Source organism: Neopsephotus bourkii, unplaced genomic scaffold (assembly GCF_033783945.1).
Source record: "Neopsephotus bourkii isolate Nb327-2 ecotype Australia unplaced genomic scaffold, CSIRO-AGI_Nbou_v1 NB_1500, whole genome shotgun sequence".
Taxonomy (NCBI): Eukaryota; Metazoa; Chordata; class Aves; order Psittaciformes; family Psittacidae; genus Neopsephotus; species Neopsephotus bourkii.
The window spans coordinates 632,629-648,950 of NW_026901976.1; the positions used below are offsets into that span (position 1 = coordinate 632,629).

Sequence of the window (16,322 nt, forward strand, 5' to 3'; positions counted from 1 at the left end):
GAAAACCCTTGGTTACAAACGACTCCAAAGTTCAAAGAATGACCTTGCCCTTGTGGGAAACAGAGGAAGGCTCGTGCCTTTTAAAGAAAGATTTATGAGACTGTTGCTGCAGATGTAACTGTGATGAGGAAACAACACTTTATAGAAAGGAAACCCTAAAGAAACACACTCTATTGGGTGGGGTGGATGGGTCACAAGAGAGTGGAACCATGAGTAGAAAGTATGGGCAACCACCTAGTGTGGATTAGGACAGGAATATCAACACAATGGTATTTTGTTTGAATTTCTTGGAATTGCCCCAAATGGGCTAATGCTGGGAACAAGATAATTACAATAGAGGAGGTGTGTGTTATCTTTCCTCATGGCTCAGCTTGTCGTGTGGCTGAGCTAGACATACTCACAGCTCTGCACTTGGTGACAGGCTGGGGATCTCTCTGGCAGTTTAACTCAATTTGATAATGTTAGTCTTGAGCTACCTGTAACTATGCAAACTCTGCACATCACATTTTTCATCTCCTGAATTGCCTTTTCCCACTAACATGGGCAAGAAAGTAGATTTCTTTGTACACAAATAGTTTACAGGATGAATCATGATAATACAGATGTACAGACTTACCAGTTTGGAAACTGAAAATAATAGGAAGTAAAGAATTTAAAGAAAAACAATTTTAACACCACATCCTTATGTGAAGAAAGTATTATGCCAGTTCTACCTGGGATCACAAGGTTAATTTAAGGTACATGTTGACACATCATGTATGCAACGAAAGCTATTTCCAGAACATATGTTTGTTCACTATAAAATACAGTATCAACCATGATCAAACCCACTTCCTCTTTATTGCTGCTGTCACAGATCATAACTCTCAGGCACTAAAGATAGTTATTTTCAGTGATAACACATATGCAACTGAATTCTCTCAGTCAGTATTAGGAAGGACAAAAGAATGCTCACCATGCAGAGACCTAGGAGTTAAACTAAAGATAAATGTTCGGCAGTCTGGAAACTCCCTTCTTTGTTGCTATTTGGCACAGAAAAACATTAACTGAAGTGTTAGCATTAATAATTGATATTCACATTAAAAAGTTAACAACTTCTGTTCAGCTAAACCCCTCAAATACTCCAAATGGCTATAGTAATCTCTTTTTATATATATATATATAACGTACATAACTTTTTTCATTTGCATGCTGGAGATGACACTACACCTGAGCAACATTTTAGTTCTCACTGTGCATTTAACCTGCAAATACATATGTATCAAGAGTAAGGCCTTGAGTGGTTTCCCTGACTGCCACAAGGTTCCTGGCATCCCTGCAGTGTACATATAAAGTGATTTCAAAGGAATATACAGTTCAAAATCAATTTTTACAGAATGGACATAAAGCAACTTAAAGATGGTTAATAATTCTGTTTAACTTGTTTCCCCACTACTTTTTGCTTATTGTTTTATCAAACTTATTAATATCATAATTATTACCTTTGCAGCTGAGTTTGATACTCCATGTGTGACATTTCTTATGAGACCACCAACGTTGCCATATTTTATAAGTCCAGTAACACCTTCTGAAACATCATTCAACAGACCCATAGGGTTGCCAAGGAAATCCACAGAGCCTAGAATCCTTGCTGCCTGACTAAGCAGCTCCTGGAAAATCAACAGGAAGAATTAAATTTCACTTATGGATCACACTACCAGCAGCACGGTTGATTAAAAACTCCCACCCACAATAAAAGGATATATAAACTCATTTTTTTTTTACTGAAGAAATGAACACACAAATACCAGTAAGATCAACAACAGTTTAATCCTAAAATGCAGTGTATTCTTAGAAGCATGTGATGCTATTTCTCCATGTACCAAAGCAACACAGCACTAACACTGAAGTAAAGACTCAAGAAAGGGTTCTCACACCCTCAGGATAGAACTCACTGAGCAAGAGAAGCTCAGCCTCTGGCACAGTAAAATCTGTAAGATACTTACCTCTTGAAAGTGTTTCAAAATGTCATTAATGATAAACTCCTGAGTTTCGTATGGATGGACCCTAGTGAAAGGATCCAGATTAATCACAGCGTCTTCAAATCGGATTAGAGGAAATCCCAGTGTGCTTTTCAATGCCTAATTAAATAAAAGATATTGCTACTTTAATTTTTCTCTCTCATTCACAGCACCCAAGTGAATTAATCTTTAAATGGATAACAACCCAAAATTAATTGAAGCTGCTAGAGCAGTTTACCACTGCCATGCATTCTTTGATATAGAGGGCAAACACTCCAAAAAGCTTTGACTTGTAATCCATTATTAGAACTGCATTTCTTCGGTAACTACAGAGTCATTAAACACTCTTCCTGAGGCAATCTAGTTCAAAACAAAATGTTTTTAAGATTCTAGACTTAGCACTTTGCCATAACTACTCTAATGTTCAATTAAACCTTAAATGAATTTCCTTGATACGCAGTGAAGAAAAACCTGTTGAAGTTCTATGATCGGATTAAGTGTCAGGATGAGCTGGAATTTCTTGCAAACCTGAGGCTCATTTCTTAACATTAGGTGGTGTACTGAAATTCTTTAAACCAGCTTTTTCACTAATTTTCAAGGAAGGAAACTAAGCCAGTAATTAGCCCATGGGCCATCTGTAGCATGTACAATCTATACATAAAAAACCCCATACTTAAGGTGGACAAACATATATATGTAAACATATGGAAAATGTTGGAAAAATAAACAAGAAAACTAATATTTAAGAAAGAAAGGGATCCCTTCCATTTCAGGTCTTGATGATCGCATCTGCAGAGTCATCAACATCACAAAATCTGGAGAAGGAAGAAGCCTGATACTGGTGTAGTATCTACCTTCACCACAAAAGCATGCCTGGTTGTAATGTGTTTCTGCCATCTACAGGCACTTAATGTACATTATAGGTCTGACTTCAGTTTGCAAGTAAGAAATGGCCTATTCATTTTTTCAGTAAATGGATGACTAACTAGACTAGTCCTCATTATTCACTTGGGTAGCAAATAAGTTCCTGTTTAACTATCAGATATTCTGTAAGGCAACTTTGTTAATATTGGTACCCGATAAAAACAGTCTCTCTACACCAAATTACCAGATGACAATGTCCAAGCCAGGAACATTAGAGGTAGTTAGAAAAACTTCTACAAAGGCTCTGCTGTGATTATTCTCTCCCTCCTAACCTAAACTCTGCTGTGCTACAAAACTGAATGGAATTCTTTATGTGGAAGTCAGTATCTAGAATGCTGTCAGTGACTGCTATCATTTGGGGGAAGGGAAAAAATGTATACACCAAGTCTTCTCTTGGGAACACTGCTGAGGGCTGCCAAGACACATCTAGAGGCAATCATATACCCAAGGTTGTAGAAATCCAAACACAACAGAGTACATTACTGGGTTCTTAAAGGCACTCAACACTAACACTGTTTTCTCTCTCTAAATTTGAGATAATCAGATGATAAGCATTTTGAAGTTAAAGCTCAAGTGCAAACACATTCAAGACACTCCTGATATTCAGTGGCAAGGAGCATTACTGCTGCCACTGAATGTTCCTCCTTTGCACAAGGAGTTGGTAAAAGCAATATAAGAATGCAGGGCTAATGATATCCTGGGTCATTCTGGCAGGACTCCATGATTCACATTCATTCCATAAAACTCAACTTCTTTAAAAGCCTGCACACCCCAATGTCCTTAATATCAAGGACACAAAAAAGCCTACATTTTGGGTTTTGAGCGCAAAAGTTAAATAGGCAGCGGCTCAATTCCTCTACGGTGGAGAGGGGTTTTACGGTTTGGTTGGTTGGTTTTGCTTCAGCTCCCCCACCTTGAGGAAATCAGCTGCATTAGTTCAGAGGAACTGAAATACTGCCAACCGTTGCCACCTTGTTAGGTCCAGGAAGGTCCCAACACACAGCTTGGTAATACAAGTTGGATGAGATTATCTTTTTGCTGGAATTTGGAATTCCTGGTTCACTTGAACAACTGTGCCACAACATGTATTACCATGTGAAAAGGACACAGGATTTTCCACTTCTCTAAGTCCACATTCAATCTGAATTCAATTCGATATTGAGCCAAACTGCATAGCGCTCATGCAAACCCTCCTACTGCAACAACATTTTTTGGATGAAAACACTTGGAGCTGTGCCATATTTCTGCTCCCTATGTTGAGTAACTTCTTATTTTAATTCTTCACATCAGCCCTTCTGTATGACAGACTCTCCCTTTAAGCTCTTTACGCTACCATGAATGCAACTAAGATCCTCTGAAAAGTAGTGAGTTAGGTGAAGTTGGTTGTGCTTCAACTGAAATTACAAAAATGAAAGAATATCACAGAAAAGACTGTAAATTATGCATATTAAATAACAGAAGCTATTGGAACTTCTATTATTTGTAACTTAAGTAATGGAAGAGTAAATGGAAATTAACAGCAGTTAGTTAAAGCTGCTGTTCCTTTTTCCTCCTACAATAGAATCTCTTTCCTTGGAAGCATACTCTGTGAATGCTCTGGTGTACCTTGAGGTCCAGAGGCAGCTTGCTGGAAGTGAAGACACTCAACTTGATTTGAGGGACACTAATTTTCAGGTTTTCAAAGTAGTATCGCTTTTGTCCTCCACCTTGTTCAACAACCTTTTCATGGAGGTTTTCATCGTATTTCTCAACCTCTGCATCCAGACAAAACACAGGAATCAGAATAGACTGAATAGATTAAACATAAATAAATATGGGGTTATGAATACATACTTATAAAGAGCTAATAGATTCTCTGTACAAATAAAAAGTATGTGCAACTGCTTTTATAGCTAGCAGAATCACTCATGCCTTGTGACACAAGGTTGACCTTTGAGGCTTAAGAATGTTTTTTTTTTTCAGATTTGCCTGCATCTTTAAAACCTGACTGTATTTGTAGCTAGGTAAAGAGAAGTCATCCAAGTGCATAGTTGAAGTTACTTAAGCTTTTAATCTTGCTTCTAATTTATCTGTGTCAGCATAGAAAAACCAGGAGATACAAACCATGCACCATTTCCTACTGTGTAGTCATGGTCTTACAATACCTTTTTCTACTTTCTCTATACTTCGTTACATGCTCAACTACCAACATAATGTACAAAGCAAGCAAAGGTGACTGCCTTTTCATTTATCACACAGACTGGACAAAATGCCTACATGGAACCATTAAATCAATCAATTTATGTCCAGAGTGAGCCAAACTTGGCTGACACTAACAAGTGCATGTGTCATCTGTATGAGCATCTTGGTGGTGTGAGAAAGCAGGGGGAAGATGAGAAATGACAAAGCCTTATGAACTCAGGTTGAACAATTAAATGTGCCGAGTGTAAATGATTTTTGTCTGAATCTTGGATGACATCATCACAATCAATGGACAAACTACAACGACTGTACAGTAGTAAGGAAATAAAAAGCAGCAAAAGCATCAGGGTACACCAAAACAAAGGACAGGTTAGGAAACAGCAAAAGAACAAAACGCAAAATCTTGATTTCTTCCTCATCACTACAGCTCTAAGTTATTATATGCTCTGTGAAACTGGGGAATGTAATTATCTTTTTTTTCCAGAGACAAATCTGAAGATACTGTATTAGCAAGACACAGAACTCTTGAGCATCATCTGCAGGCTTGCCCCTGTTTGGAATCATGATGAAAATAGTTTTTTCCTTAAGTAGTTGTTTTAGTACATAACCCTACACACCCCACTGCATAAAAGTGACTTTTTCAATTGCCACTCCAAAACAGACATTCCAGAAAGTTTCCATCAAGCAGATAAACTCTGCAACATAAGGATTAGAACAATATCTATGAGAAGATTTAAGAGCTCTGTCTTGCCTCACTGAGTGGAAATAAAATCTTATTACAATCAAAGCCAGGGGTATGGATGCCACAACTCAAAGGTCAGGCAGGCAAAATTTTCCTTCTGTTAAGCAAGAGGACTGCCCAACAACAAATGAACAGAGATCCCATTTCTAGCCTTGGGTTGAAATGAACAAACATTACTAAACGAAGTGGTTTGCTAAATTAGTAACACAATTTCTTTTATCCCAGTTTAGATGAATCCAGATACAGAAAGTTAAAACAAATACTAAACTCCTTCCCACAGAGGCTCAGCTCAATCACTGAGTACTGGACAATAGCACATTACATGGGTGTATACCATGAATACCCCACGTACTTTAGGAGCTTTACAGGGGCCACTGAGACCTCAGCTTTCCAGCTTTCTGTTCAACAGATGTTTCCAAGCAGCAAAGAGTTTGCCAGGTATTTTGACCTTATTTTACATGCAAAAATCATAATACCTCTGTATGCTGTAAAACTGGTTTTTGTAATTTCATAGGATACCTGATTCAGAATGATCATAGCCAAAGAAACTCAACAGCTTCAGAAGTAGTTTCTCCTCAATTTGAACGGTGAACTTTCTAGCAGTGATCATCAGGTGCTATGAGGAAAAACAGGTCTCAGTTTACAATATTAACACTCCATGTAAGCCATTAAATAGGACAGTATGTTCTACTTCAACAGAGTATTTTCACTGGAATGGATCTGTAGTAAAATTCCCATCTATAAAACGTCTTTGGCAGTTTTCTTCACTTAAAGTTACCTATGACTACTGACAATTATATACATTTTTTGGAAGGTATTGTGCTTCATTGCCTAACACTAACACTTCAGAATCTGATGCTTTGCTGTTCTCCAACACTGAAATCAGCTGTTTTCAGAACAGTGTCAAAATATATGGGGGAAGATTAAGTGGGATTTAGTGCACCCTCAGCAAGTTTGCCGATGACACCAAGCTGTGTGGTTCGGTTGATCCGCTGGAGGAAGGAATGCCATCCAGAGGGACCTTGACACGCTTGTGAGGTGGGCTGATGCAAAACTTACAAAGGTTAACCATGCCAAGTGCAAGGTCCTACACCTGGGTCGGAGCAATCCCAGGCACAGCTACAGGCTGGGCAGAGAAGAGATTCAGAGCAGCCCTGCGGAGAAGGACTTGGGGGTGCTGGCTGATGAGAAAATAAACATGAGCCGGCAGTGTGTGCTCGCAGCCCAGAAAGCAACCGTATCCTGGGCTGCATCAAAAGGAGCGTGACCAGCAGGTCGAAGGAGGTGATCCTGCCCCTTTATTCTGCTCTCGTGAGACCTCACTTGGAGCACTGTGTGCAGTTCTGGTGTCCTCAACATAAAAAGGACATGGAACTGTTGGAACAAATCCAGAGGAGGCCACGAGGATGCTCAGGGGACTGGAGCACCTCCCATATGAAGATCGGCTGAGAAAGTTGGGGCTGTTCAGCCTGGAGAAGAGAAGTCTGTGTGGAGACCTCATAGCAGCCTTCCAGTATCTGAAGGGGGCCTATAGGGATGCTGGGGAGGGACTCTTCATTAGGTCCTGCAGTGACAGGACAAGGGGTAACGGGTTAAAACTTTAACAGGGGAAGTTTAGATTGGATATAAGGAAGAAGTTCTTTCCTGTTAGGGTAGTGAGGCACTGGAATGGGTTGCCCAGGGAGGTTGTGAATGCTCCATCCCTGGCGGTGTTAAAGGCCAGGTTGGACGAGGCCTTGGGTGCCATGGTTTAGAGCAAGGTGCCCCTGCCCATGGTAGGGGGTTGGAACTTAATGATCTTAAGGTCCTTTCCAACCCTAACTATTCTATGGTTCTATAAGATTCCAAGCGAGAAAATAGGTCTTGATAAGCAATTCTGGTTTGCTCTCACAATGCATACCACAGCTGGTGGATACATTTCCAAACAGCTATAGTACACAGAATAGGGTTTATACTGCATGACAACAGCTTGTCAGAGAGAAGCAATAACCTTGTAAACAACTTATGAAAAGCATACACAGATATTCTGGTTCTCTAAGGTCCCTATCAGTTCTGAGGGGGAATAACTGGGTTGAAAGGTAAAGTCACAGACATGAACTAAATCTGGCCTAATCTGTTTTATTTTTAAATATATTTATTATCTTGTTCATCACTGTACTGTAGCTTTAAACTCTATGACCATAAGAAGGTGGATATAGCCTCCTTTACACCTCAGTATTAATTCAACGAAGCGTATTTCTCACATTACTGGAGTATTAGCAAAATTCAGGAACAGGAAAGTTCATTTAAACAGATTAACACCTTTATGGCACAATCAAAGGATGGTGGTTTGTTTACCTTGTATATATCAGTCAGTGCATTTTTACTGGGAAATTTCATCGCATTTACTTGCACAGCAGGACCAGTTTCTATGGATTCATTTTCACTTGTCTTAGGGGTCAGATAGAGCATGAAAGGCCATGTGGTGCCAATAAGCTGGTTGTCCACCTACAGAGATAAGAGAATCTGAGTAAGTGGCAATAAGCAACAAGAGCGATCTTCCTTAACCAAGGACTTAAAAGCTTTCAGAAATACCTAATCCCTGAGCCAGGGAGGTACTGAATATACTTGGTTTGGTTACTGGTCAACACTGAGACTATACCAAAGAAATACTGAGAAATGCCCTCTATTTAAAAAAATGGTTGTAACTACCAACAAAACCTGTAATAAAACTTCTGTATTCTCTGATTTTTTTTTTCTGTTTCCAAAAACACAACCAAAAATGTTATACACCCCCAGAGTTAAGCTACCCCTGCACTGTAGTTTATCTGATGCACATTAAGTACCTTGTGTAATGTACATCAGGACCCGCAATTCCCTTCAACTTACCTTCTGAATTTCAAAGAATGAACAGAAAACAGAGGTTAAGGTAAAATTCTGCAAAGTCAAAACCAACAACTATTTGTAAACAAAATGTAAGAGGTTTATATTTGTCTTATCTGCCTACGATCTGTCATTTATACTGTGGTACTAGCAGCGTTAGGATTCCTGCTTTCAACAGCTGCTTTTTCATTATACAATGAGAAATATCAGGAAGGGAGAAAAACCTCAACTGACCTGTCTGCAAAATAAAAATAAAATAATAATAAAAAAAAAAAATTCTAACTTGCCTATTCGAAATCCATGGCATGAAATACAATCCTTGTCTCAAGTACTATTAAGTAGAGGACATGAAAAAAGGAGACACCAACGCAAACTGAACTTCCATGATATATAAGATTTGACATCTCAGTAACGGGTCTAAACAGTTTTCAAACCTGTTATGACAACAAAACCTGCAGAAGACCCACGAGCAAACACACCGGTTTCAAAACAGCGAATACCTGTATGTCTTGCACACTGAGCTCCAGCACCTGACTTGTTGACAGATCTGTGTAGTGGATATTAATTCTTGTGAGGCTTGCAAACACCAGCTCTTCAGGAACCTTATTTACCAAAGACAATCCTATTCCACCTTCCAGTTTCACAAGCACCTGAGAAAAGATTATTTGAACATAAAAAAAAATTCCACTTACCAACTAACACTGAAAAAAACTGTGATACTGAATACACACTTCTGCAAAGATGTAATTTTTTTAGACTCCAGAGAGTTTTAACAGCTCACTGACAGTTCACCTTTGAAGAGGTGTTGACATGTATAAAAACAACTTCTAAGCATGAAGTTTTAGCCGAAAAATCTACAAGTTCATAACAAGAAGCGATTATGGGGAAAGTTAACAGCTCCCCCCACCCTCCTCTAAAATCTATAATGAAAATGATAAATAAGAGAGACAGATACTAGTTGTACTATCTTACTTCTAATTCCTGCTCTGTATCTGGGTTTTTCAACTTGCGTAGATCCTGTTCTGTAATGGGAAATTCATCTCCTTCGCTGGATAAACGATCATTTCTACGTTGGTTAAAATCCGTTACCTGATAAATAAATACATTACTAAAATGAGCAGTTTCCAATTTACAAATAACTACATGGTCCAACCTTATAAAATTATGTTTTAACAAATAAATACAGTGAAAATTTTTGTTGCTATTATGTCTGGTTTATGATATTCCCCTCCCACTTTGTATCACTACAAAGGAACTTCTGGTAGGAATTTAGAGATGCAATACAGAAAAAGGTATTTCAAGAACAAGCAAATAATGAAACTAGAGTCTAGTTAATGAAGGGTTTTCACCTGTAGAACTCTAGTTGGCCCATCCGGGATGACTCTAACAGCCAGTACTCCTGACCCAGGCCTCATCTTTTGGTTTATGAACTGCTGTTCAGGTGGAACTGGTCCCAGAAGATCAAGTGAAGTATCGGGACCAAGAACAACTTCTGCTCCATCATGAAGGCCTACTATTCCCCCCTTTGCCTGCAGAAAGAAGAGCAAGGTGAAAAAAAAAGTAAACAATAAGGAAAGGCTTCAGATAATTATTTACATATATTAAAACTGTGTGGGGAAAAATAGAAAAGCATCAAAGTTCTTCTGATATTTAATTATCAACTCTGTAAAAGCAAGCCATGTTTCTGTGCTTATAAATTCTACCATCATCAAGCAGATTTATCAAATAGTTTGCAAGAGTTAGCTGTCTGCAAGTCAAGAGTTTCCTGGAACACAAAGAGAGCAAACAGTTCAAACTGCTTCTAAAATTCTTATTACTAAAGTGCCATAACGATGACTGTGAGAAGTGTTTTTTTTATACACAAATCTTGACTTCATCAGGAACACTGATGGACACAATCTGCAGCATTTGGTATGCATGAGAGTATCAAGGCCTTATTTTCCCTGCACTGTTATATTTCAATAACGATGTACTAATAATTTTTACTTTCAAATTAATAGTGCAAGATGTTTAGTCATTTGAAATTGGTAAGGACATTTAACCATGAATTTGAGCCACATGAGCTGTTTGCTCAAGCATGATTTCCTCTGTAATATGAACTTTGGCCTCAAAGCTTTTAGCTCACTTCGATCTTAAACCCAAATGACTCTGTCATCTGTATCAGCAGCAGCCAACACAAGTTCAACACAGAATCAGTACTGACCTGGACAACAAGTCCATGAATACCACAGGTCAACTTTCCATCACGAAAGTTCCACGTCTGCGTAGTGCTGCGCCGTCGATCAGGCTTCCTCAACATCAGGGGCTCATACCTGCAATGAAAGCACACCAACTTGTTTGTTCTGGTCTTGTGATGCGTTAATGGCAAACACTTTAACTTTATTAAAGCTCATTCCCTAATCTCACTTCCAAAGTGCTCTTTTTGTGCTGCTGAAAATACATTAGTCATGTTTTTAAAAATATTTCTGAGTCACAAAAGTGATCACAAGGTCTGTTCGCAAAGACAGATAAAATCTAACTCTTCAACATACCTTCACAATAATTTCTTCCTTTATTCAGAGAGCATCATAGAACAGTCTGAGTTGGAAAGGACCTTATTAAGATCATCTAGTTTCAGTCCCCCTAGACAATGTCACCCAAGGCTCTGTCTAACCTGGCTTTGAATGCTGCCAGGGTGGAGCATTTACAGCTTCTTTGGCCAACTTGTTCCTGTGGAACATCATGTTAAGAGTGCTTTCATAGACATGGTCCATGGTCCATACCTGTTATCAGTAACAGCCGCCAGGCCTGCAATATCTAAAATCATACAAGAGTCCACATTCCGAGGAGATGCTTTATGGGGGTTTTGAGGAACAGATGAACCTTCATGGCAAAGCATTCCTGTACTTGTCATTTTCCAAAGCTGGGATCGTTTTCCTGGCTCCTGTTGCATAAAAAAAAATCAACATTTAAGTGAACACAGCAGTACAGAGCAAATATTTCTGTTTTCTGTTTTGCTATCAGATGCTTTGAATTATACTTCTTGGAATGACTTGTATATATTTATATTCTGAGCCCTGAATTAGAATTAGGAACTAGTTTGTACAAAACCTTCTAATTCAACTTTGATAGCCAATGAATATGCATCCTACATTAGCACTGTTAGATGCAAAGTTGTATTTACAAGCTACTTTTAATTTCAGCAATAACTAAATTCAGTTTCTATTTCTTAAAAGCTCCAGAAATAGAAGACTTGGCTTACAATGCACCAAAAAAAAAGCATGCCCTACTTTGTTAATTTCATTAGAACATCCAACATATAATTATCATACTTGATTGTCTTAGAGGCATTAACAACATTCCTTACCACTTTTATTCAAATACCCTTTTCTATCAGTCTCATGCCCATGAAAGTCCTATACAGAAGCACCACCCTAATTCAAGCAACCTCAATTGCAATAACCTGTCACTTTCAGTGGAGTCCGTCTCCATCCTTTAAAAGTTCTCATGAAAATGTTCTTTTTTCCTCTCTCACAGCATATGATTTTACTTCAGCACACAGCAACAGCATTTTATCAGAATCAAATTTGTCTTGGTACCTTCTTTTTCAGTACAACTCTTTGAGTCTTTGGAGAAACATCAAGGACGAGCTCTGCATATGCAGCATCCTTATTTGAAGCAACTGGTCTTACACCTGGCTCCTGTAACCTAGAACACCAAGAAAACACCACGCTTATTCAGAGTAACTGCTGCTTTTGCAGACTAGATTACCTCTGTACGAAAATCCAACTGAGGAAGCTTATGCTTCCAATGCAGCCAATCAGACTAAAATCTATATTGTTTGGGGATTTTTCCCCCTCTTGGTATTTTTGGAATTACCAGTGCAAGCTGTCAATCTGGGTACAGTCTAAAAAGGGGCTTTGACTTCTCACTGAAACTAGGAACTTCTCAGACAAAGCAGATGAATTCCAAGGAAAAATTTCTGCCTTATACTGAGGAAAGCAAAAAAGCATGTTTCAATCTCCCATAGCTGTTTTCAACAGCATGTCAACTAGTGCAGGTTTATAATTCACAGGCATGTTATAAGTAGGTATGTCCGGCAGTCAGTGTTCTTTATACAGCAAATCAAATTAAGCCCCCGGATGTGACTATAAATATCTCTGTTCTTCCAAGATCAGACAGTGAGAGCACAGCAGATGCCCTATGCTAAATTCTCCTATGTGATAGAATAAACAGTGGTAAGCTGCACCTATAAACCCAAGTTATCACAAAGAAGGTAAGACACTGGGCTCACCAACTGCCACTTAATTTCTGAGTTCTGGCATTTCTTCTGCTACCTACAAGGTTGACCTAAGTTTAGCTGCATTTGAATAACTTTCCAACAGCAACCATTAAGAGAATATTAATGTAAAGCCTAAAGAACATGATGAACATTCAACATATTTTCATCTAATAGACAGAATTACCCTGAGAAAGTATATGTAGCAGCAATATAGATGAAGTTCTCGTAGTAAAGCTGCTTGCTCTCTTGGAAGTCATTCATGCTACAAACGATTTCCGAGGAGCCAGCCCCTTTCACTGTCAGCATTATAAAAGGTTGTAGAATAGGTTCATCCCAGGCATAGTCCAGAGAGGTCATGGGCTTTACCTCAGTGTACAGTCTCGGCTCGACAACGCCATGCTGATTAAAAACAACTGGGACCTGCAACAGTTATGAGAGGGGATTTAGTTTCAAACAGAAATTGTTAACCAGACAGATGTTTTGTATTTTGCTGTTGTTTGTTCACTTCTCAGGAGTTGGTCACAAACACGTTCAGCTTACTCCTTCCCCTCTGCAGTGGTTTCACACGCATTTTCTTCCATTTGGGTGTCAATTTGAGAGTCTCAAAGGGATGAGAAATGTCATCTTTGCTTTTATCTGTCATCCATGGTACAGAATGTCTTTAGTGCCATAGCAGCACCTCAAAATCACCTAATCAAAATTAGGAGACTTGCCCACTTCTATTTAACAGTTCAGTATCAAAATCCAGAATGAGAACCAGTAACTGTAATGAGTTCTGTCTCTTGCTCTGACCACAAGACAGTAAGTCAAAAAGTAAATTCGCCTATCTTTATAATCACTGACAGGGAAGCCCCAAAACAGAGAGAAAGGTAGCGGTAGCATTAGTCTGTTCTTTTTAAAGTTTATCCAAGTGCTGAGAATAACACAGATTAGATTAAAAACTACCACCCTAGCACAGTTTTCTCATCACTAATAATACTCTTCTTGTATGTCTTTTAATGCACTCATGAAAGCCAAACATTAATGCTATTATTTGAACACAAAGAACCAGTTGAGTATTACCAATTCTTATTAAAACTTCAGAAAATTACAATTATTATCTACAGATACCTCTTGCTACATACACTTTAATTTTATTTCATTACATAAGCTAGTCGGCTCCCTCTTCTAACAAACATGAAAGTCCTACTTTTCTTCTTTTATTAAGAAATAGACAGAAAATTTTTTTTTTTTTTTTTTCTCTTTTACCTTGGAAAAATTGTCTATGCGGAAAGGTGGCGGTAACTGATCAGTGTCACTGAATGCAACGCGATATGTGGCTCCTTGAAGAGTAATTTCTACTCTTAAGAAGTAACATTTTCCCAAGGTGTCCCTGAACAAGAACAAGTGCAAGAGAGGTAAGAGTAGACTTCTGATCTGCTTTACCCAGCTGTTCAACAGCTGCTTCTATCAAAAAAGGGAAGCATGCTACAGAAGATTTATATATAATAGCTACCTCATATTAATATGGAATGAGTTATTTTTGTTGACCTCAAAGCCCCCAGACCAGACGCAGTTTGGGACATCCATTAGTCTCACACATAACAACTGATCATAATCATTACGTGGCCAGTGGAACACAACGCTGGAACCAGGAAGTGTGGAGATGTAGCCATCAGGATTGGACGTTCCCTAGTAACAGAAATTGGTAAATACATATCCTACAGGTATTAAAAAATACAATACCTCTCAGATATCAACACAGCAATTATTCTGTGAGGTGGATGCTGGTAATAGAGTAATGAGAAAGATCTCCATGACAAGCCAACAGTACTTTCAAGTATAACCCCTGTGTTCCTTTTGGTTAGAAGATGCTGTGACTGACTGCAAATATTTTACTAACAAGTAACAACAGGAAGCATCTTACCTGACCTCTGGCAAACTCCCGCTGGACAAAGGCAAGCTTGTAGGTTGATTTATTATCTAGCAGGTAACGGGGTGCAAATGTTACCATACATGTATCAATATAACGGCCTCTGCCTTTTTTAACATCGATACCTAGTGATAGAAACAAGTGAAAAATAAAGCTATTTCTTATAAAAGAAAACAAGACATCTGCCACAATACCTTTCATATAACAAAGGTTCTTTTTCTTGGACACCTGAAGTTCACATGGCTGTACTACTTCTAAGTAGGCTTTAAATCCCACTGCATTACTGCCTTTGATTATTTAGAGTGCCTGTACACTGTAACTGGTCAGTCATGTGCTACTTCTGTGGCAGTACTATGGCAGAAGCTGCATGTCTAACATACTTCTAAGTATACTAGAATGTTGGAATAAAGATGCAGAAACAGAACAATGTGTAAATGCAGTTATTAACACCCAGTGATGAAATATGAAAATAAAAATAACTCAAAACTGATTTTTAAGCTAGTGAAATAAATATAAAGACATAAAAACACTTAAGAATACTTTTTTTTTGTTTAATAATTTTCTCTGGACCCACAAAAAACTGTAACAACATATGCTTCTGTGACACAATTGTTCTGTTTCTGGTGCCACTGACATCATACCTTCACATGTTCTACAATATTTCCCAAAGGTTCCTGTCAACACATACCAATGCTGTAAATGAGGCCTGGCCTGTTTCCATGCTGAATCACCTTCAGGGATCTCACACCACTACCACCATCCAGGGAGAAACCCTGGCACCAGCCAGGCATGCCTTCAGGATGGATTCCTCTTCCAACCCGCATTGTACAACTAAAGGTGAGAAGAAAACACAGCTTTACTCATTTAAATGAAGGATCAGGTATCAACACAATACTGATGATTAAACACATAACCAGGTACAAAAGAACACCTGTGTTTAAATATAAAAATATTAGAAGCCACAATAAATCTCTTCTTGAGTAATCCATTCTGCATTTCTGCCAGAAGCTCTCTTAACATATGTTCAAATTCAGTGCAATAATTCAGCAATTATTCAATTAAAAGCAAATATTCAGTGACCATGTCATGTAAAAAGCTTGGAAATTTTCAGACTAATTAACCATGACAACGTTTGTGTGTCTTTTAATTTGAAAAGAGAAAAAAAATAATAATTTTTGTGATAAATTAAACCATTCTTCATTTCAGCAAGAATTCCAGAACACTTCAGGTAAGTTTGTTTTAAATCATGTTATTATATTAATGGAAAAAGAAAGTTCTCTCCTTGTCACCAGTTAAAGTAACTGAAAAGTTTCCTCTCCAAAATCCTGCCATTTCCTTTTACATCAGAATCACAGTAACTCTGCTGCATGTGGACTTACATGGTTTATTAAACAACTGCTACTACTTCTCTATTAATAGTCAGATTTTAGGATTAGAGGG

At 38.3% G+C, this 16,322-nt stretch overlaps 1 protein-coding gene across 7 annotated transcripts in view; it reads right to left on the reverse strand.

Moving 5' to 3' along the window:
• VPS13D (vacuolar protein sorting 13 homolog D) overlaps window positions 1-16,322 on the reverse strand; it is a 113,854-nt gene that overhangs the window by 47,533 nt on the left and 49,999 nt on the right. For all 7 annotated transcript variants that reach the window (XR_009727842.1, XR_009727841.1, XM_061369490.1 and 4 more), the window contains 16 exons: window positions 15,571-15,713; window positions 14,877-15,007; window positions 14,466-14,641; window positions 14,219-14,342; window positions 13,155-13,390; window positions 12,288-12,396; window positions 11,472-11,632; window positions 10,913-11,021; window positions 10,059-10,238; window positions 9,682-9,798; window positions 9,210-9,359; window positions 8,185-8,334; window positions 6,367-6,463; window positions 4,530-4,678; window positions 1,986-2,120; window positions 1,482-1,649 (listed from right to left, as the gene is read on the reverse strand). Coding sequence is in view for 5 of the 7 variants with exons in the window: in XM_061369490.1 (XP_061225474.1) it covers window positions 1,482-1,649; window positions 1,986-2,120; window positions 4,530-4,678; window positions 6,367-6,463; window positions 8,185-8,334; window positions 9,210-9,359; window positions 9,682-9,798; window positions 10,059-10,238; window positions 10,913-11,021; window positions 11,472-11,632; window positions 12,288-12,396; window positions 13,155-13,390; window positions 14,219-14,342; window positions 14,466-14,641; window positions 14,877-15,007; window positions 15,571-15,713 (2,335 nt within the window). In the remaining 2 variants the exon portion in view is untranslated. The remainder of the gene's footprint in view (window positions 1-1,481; window positions 1,650-1,985; window positions 2,121-4,529; window positions 4,679-6,366; window positions 6,464-8,184; window positions 8,335-9,209; window positions 9,360-9,681; window positions 9,799-10,058; window positions 10,239-10,912; window positions 11,022-11,471; window positions 11,633-12,287; window positions 12,397-13,154; window positions 13,391-14,218; window positions 14,343-14,465; window positions 14,642-14,876; window positions 15,008-15,570; window positions 15,714-16,322) is intronic.